Source organism: Monoraphidium neglectum (assembly GCF_000611645.1).
Source record: "Monoraphidium neglectum strain SAG 48.87 unplaced genomic scaffold scaffold00516, whole genome shotgun sequence".
Lineage (NCBI taxonomy): Eukaryota > Viridiplantae > Chlorophyta > Chlorophyceae > Sphaeropleales > Selenastraceae > Monoraphidium > Monoraphidium neglectum.
This window is the reverse complement of record NW_014013112.1, coordinates 1,850-7,136: the sequence shown is the minus strand read 5'-3', so window position 1 is coordinate 7,136 and position 5,287 is coordinate 1,850. Positions and strand designations below refer to the sequence as shown.

General features: G+C 61.6%; 1 protein-coding gene across 1 annotated transcript in view; it reads right to left on the bottom strand.

Annotated features, from left to right (window-relative positions):
• MNEG_3909 (hypothetical protein) overlaps nucleotides 1-1,703 on the bottom strand; it is a gene marked incomplete at both ends in the record, with an annotated part of 3,411 nt that extends 1,708 nt beyond the window's left edge. Inside the window, 4 exons of the mRNA XM_014047612.1 lie at nucleotides 189-503; nucleotides 785-883; nucleotides 1,149-1,228; nucleotides 1,489-1,703. Coding sequence (XP_013903066.1) covers nucleotides 189-503; nucleotides 785-883; nucleotides 1,149-1,228; nucleotides 1,489-1,703 — 709 coding nt within the window. The remainder of the gene's footprint in view (nucleotides 1-188; nucleotides 504-784; nucleotides 884-1,148; nucleotides 1,229-1,488) is intronic.
• Between the last annotated feature and the right edge of the window lie 3,584 nt (nucleotides 1,704-5,287).

Sequence of the window (5,287 nt, the reverse complement as noted above, 5' to 3'; positions counted from 1 at the left end):
GGGGGGGGGGGGGGGGGGGTGGTATCCTATCAGGATCTCAGTGGGCCAAACACCACTTCCTCAGGCGACGGAGCTTGGCATCAAGGTCAATCAGCACAGCGCACACGAACATGGGCAGCGGGGCGCGCCGCCCGACGGACGCCGCTGCAACGAAAGCGACCGCCCCCGCGCAGGCCTCGGGCCCTCACCATACATCGGGCGGTGCAGCAGCAGCACCAGCCAGGGCGTCCTGCAGCGGTCCACCTTTGCCAGCTCAGCGTCCAGCCAGGCGTGCTGCGGGCTGCCGGGCGCGAGGTCGTGCTCGGTGGAAATCGCGGTGAAGTGCACGCCGCCATACTCAAAGCCGTACCAGAAGGGGGGGTTGTCGCCGCGCAGGCCGGGCATCATGAAGTGCCGCGCGAGCATGACGCCGCACTCGCCGCCGCTGTCGGGGCCGTAGTTGCCCCAGCCCGGCGCATAGGGCTTGCAGCCGCTGGGGTCGCTGGCGGCGCCGCCCTCATAGCCTGGGGGGGGAGGTGGGAGGTGCCAGCAACGACCGTGCGTCAGCCGCCCTTGCTTGTGACGTCACACATGACAGGGCAGGCAAAATCTGGGCGCTGCTTGAGTGGACTGTGCCGGGCAAGCAGAGGGGTCGGCAGCTAGGCCCCGCAGAAGAAGCGCGCGTGCTTTGCAAGCAAGTATGCCCACACATATGCCCACGCACACACGCCCACTGCACTCCCACTCATACACACGAGCGCATGCACACACGCGTGTGAAGACAGGCATGTTGCGCCCCGCGCACCATACTCGTGGTTGCCCGTGACCACCATGTAGGGGACCCGCGACGCCAGAGGCTCAATGCCGGCCATGAAGGAGTCCCACATATCAGGGTTACCCTTGGCTGCGGGGGCAGGGGGGGCAGTGGGCACCGCCGTGTTGTGAGCACGCAAGGGCGCGGTGCGCTTCGCCCGCTTGGGACCACTGGCGGCAGCATCAACAAGCTGGGGTCAACCTAAGCGGCCAATCACTTGTGTTCGTCTATAGTAATTTCGTTGATCATGTTGGTTTGACAATTAGCATGGAGGATGCTTTCATCCCACGCCGTGTATTTGGAGCGATGGCCGACACCACGGCAGCTGGTGTGTCTCCCGGTACCGCCAACCCACCGTAGCTGATGTCACCGACGTGCACGGCCAGCTCCAGCCAGGGCTGCTCCTGCTGCAAAGCCGACAGCGTCAGGGGTGCGCTGCCACAGGGGTGTGGGGGGAGACAAGGCGGGGCGGTGTGTGCTCAGCGGGGCCGTCACCCTGCTGCCCAGCCCAATCCTGTGCGGGGGAGCACGGCGCCAGGCATCTGCTGCAGGCTGGGCACACGCTGATGCAGGTGGTTTCCAGCAGCTGAGAAATGTCACCCCCACCAGCCACTGAAGCGGGTGCATGTGAACGATTGATTTGCTGCTTGCTGCACTGCCCAAGGCCGCCCCTTGCCCTGATGTCGGGCACTCACCCCGGTGACTTGGCAGCCGCATGCTCGCCGTCCCCCATGTCCCCAAAGGCCACAAACTTGAACTTCCCCCCAGGGGCCGGCTGCGCCCGGAACGGCCGGGCAACATCGCTGCCGGGCAGGAGGTAGCGGTAGCGGCCGCCGGGCACGAGGCCGGTTATCACGGCGCGATGCAGATAGTGCGCGAAGGGGTTCGAGGCTGCCGGGTCCGAGCACATGTCCCGCTCCTGAGGGCGGCAGGGCAGGTGCGTTTGCGGCGCCGCGTGAGGCAGCGGCAGAGGAGGGGCCGAAGGGGGGAAGAGGAGAGGGCGGGCAGGCGCGTTGGGTGGCAGCTGGCTGCGCAGAAGATGTGGCGGCTGATGAAGGGGCCGCCCGTGTTCTTGGGTGACTCTGACAAAAGCTCCATGGGCGCAGGGAGGCAGCAGCAACTGCAGGTGCGAGTGCTGCTGCGCACCGACAGCAGGAAGGAGTAGCCGGTTGCGCTCTGCAGGCCGCCTGCGGGTTTGTCGCCGCCGTTAGGGCCGCGCACAAGCCACCACGACACCTCAGAAGGGCAGCTGCGCGTGCAATTTCAGCAGGCAACCTAGTGAGGTGGGGCTCGATACACTGGACATTTGTGTGTGAGTGGGGCGCATATCAATTAAACCTCACAAACAGGGTTAAGCAAGCGCCTCCCAGCAACACGCAAACCCTTGCACATCAACTCGCAGCGCCTTCAAGTGTGCTTCTTACTTGGCGCCGTCTGTCTTCCAACTGACATGGATTTTGCTCGCCTCGTCCGACAACGCAATGTGCACCTGCACGACAGCGAAATCGTGGCACGAAGGGTCGCTCACACCATGTGGATCCTGGCAAAGGACTCCAATCGCTCGCCATGCAGTGACACCGCTGCGCCGCCTACTGGGCCGGCGCAGCACACCTGCTGCGGTGCGCACTCAGGGTCGTTGCTATTAATTAATCCATGTACACCCTTCACACGTGCTGCCAAGGCGCCTGTGGCCAGTAGCAGCGCGCCAAGCACGGCCAACGCGGGCTGCATGGCATGCTAGAACAAATAGCAAGCGGTATGATGGCGCCAAAAGAAAGCGATTACCAGTGCCTGAACAGATCAAGTACACGTTGCCCAGTGGGACGGAGGGAGCCGGCTCCCAACTGAACGAGCAGGACCCCGACACTCCACTCACAGCTTCCCTGTATGTGGTGGATTGGCCAATGCATCAAAAGCCTCCATCATCCTAAGACATGCAGCGGTACATGCGTTTGCTAAGCCTGCGAAACCAGCACTGCGCACTGGCGACCCTCGGCGTTCTTGCTCAGGTGCTTGCAGACTTGCCGGCGGACTTGTCGCGTGCGGGCGCGCCTGGGCTGGTACAACAAGGCAGCGGCGCTCCCCAACCGGCCGGCCGCCGTCGCCTGAAGCCCGACAGCTGCCGGCTCAGCCGCTCAGACATAGTTATTGAGCAGCAGCCGCAAGTGCCTGGCGGGGAGCTCAGACTGTGCATGTGGTTGAATTGAAGTACACTATGGATTACGACCTCGACAGGGTTTAGGACATTGCTGAGAGCCAACACCGCCTGCTTATGGAGCGGCTGTCCTCACAGCCGGGCCAACTTGCCCGCCTGCACGTTATCTCGCTTGGGGTCGCCAGGGGGATGCAACATGCCCTTGACCCAACTCTGCTGCAGCTAGGAGTGGAGCAGACGAACCTGGCTCGAGTGCGCCGCAACCTGCATAGCAGTGCTTTGTGCCACACCCATTGGGTCATTACAGCGCGCCGGGCGCTGGAGGGGTCTAGGCGGAAGCGGCGGCGGCCGGTGTCACACGCAGTGGCGAGGACGAGGCCGCAGCGGGAACCGGAACCCCGGGTTGGTGCACAAACGGCCGAGCGGATCCCGCCTATGTCCACTCGAAGTCATAGACAAAAAGTGTGTGCGAGGCGACACCGCAAGGAACAGCCTAAGGGCGTCACCTGAGAGTCCCTACCCGCCAACGGGGGTCCCCAGGTCCCCCACTCTCGTGGGGCAGCGGGGGAAATGGCGGATGCCCTGACCCTCGCGCCCGTCCTTAATACATACAGTACTGCGCACCCAGCGCCTGGTCCACTCTACTCTACTCTACCCTACGGACAAACAACTCTGCTGCATGCAATTTGAAGATGATCCAGTGGACAGGCCAACCTGCAGATGACGAGTTGCCAACAACAGCCAGAGGGGTAACGCCGCGAGGTATTTTTTTGGCAGATAGAGGGGCTGCGGCGCGAGGCGTTTGCACTGACGCGTGCGTGGCTCACCACTTGGCTCACCACTTGGCAAGTTGGCCTAAACCAATATCGTTTTTTGGGATCTGCTGGGCGCAAGTATGACATGCATGTCAGTTGGGATGCACCTGACCCGACTGTTTCAAGTGTGCCGAAAGATGTTCTGCAACCTTTTGTGCTTGATGCAATTCGTTGCCGCATTTATACACTTGCAAGGTCATAATGCATTGAAAATTGTTGGTTGCAACAAACCGCAACAGTGTTGTCGGCCCCCTCGTAGAAGGTACCGGTTATTGCAATGTGGAATTAACCAGCGTGCAGGCAGGAGTGCCCATCATTGGGCTGGTGCACTGCAAAGAGACTTGTGAATCGAGTGAGCAGACACAGCTGACCTAATAGCAGCGCGACAAGGGTGCCAAACAAGCAAGAATCATGCCCAAGTGCGTTCAGTTTGGAAAGCATGCTGAGCATGCCGTGCCCTCTTTTGTGAGCTTACAGAACGGTACAGTTGCTGGGCACCTGCAACTTATGATAGTGGTGAGCAAATTTTCTGCTGGTTCGCAAACAATCCTTCTGTTCAGCTGCACGGAGCTCTGCTGCTCCAACCGCCGCTCCACCAGCCAACCCATACCGCGCCTGCACTGTATGTGCTGCTGATCTCCCACAACTCGCACTCCGAAATCCGTGTCGGACTATCAACCCAGGGGAGCCTCAGATATCGCCGCCTTGCACGCACACTGGGCAAGTTTGCTCTCACCGGCCCGAGTGAGTGCGACACACTTGAAACAAACTCGAGATCGGTGCCGAGTCGCTCTGCATAAGATTATGCCTTGTTTAATCCGCACTCGATTGTCATATAGGCTATGACGCCTCGCGTGGCATGAAATTACACAACCCCCTGGAGCAACACGTCCAGAAATGGTGAACGCCATGGCGAAGCATGACCTCAAGCCTTGACGGTAGATGTAGCAGCCCTGGAGCGGCAGCAGCGCAGGAGTGGCTCCACAAGCTGAGCGCCGCGCTACCGTCCTGGCGCGTCATGGCGCAAACGCTCGGCCTGCGGCGTTTGCAGGATCTGATTCAGGTGTGCGCAAGGCATGCATCATCAAGTGGTGGTGCTGGATTTTTTAGCGAAGCGGTCTCGTTGAGCGTAAAGCTGGTGCATGCACGCATGGCGGCGCTCTCCACCCGCTGCTCTGGGACGCTTCGGGTGCAGGGCACGTGCTCTCTTTCAGACCAGCCGGTTTGGCTGCTCGGCATCTGGTATGGCGTCAGCAACCAGGACACTGGCGCTGCGTCGCTGACGCCTGAGGTGCGCTCGCTTTGCTTTGCGGCAGCAGCCCGCGGCCTCCTCGCGTGTCGCTGCTGGTGAGGTGCGGCTGAAGCTTCCAATGAGCGGACTTGTGAACTGCACCCTGACGCCAGCGGCCGTCCTGGCGCACACATGGCTTACAGGTTGAGGCGGCGCTGCTGCAGGACTTCAGCGCGCGGCTTTGGTTCACGTACAGGCGGGGAGTTCCCCGCCATAGGTGGGCAGGGCGAAGG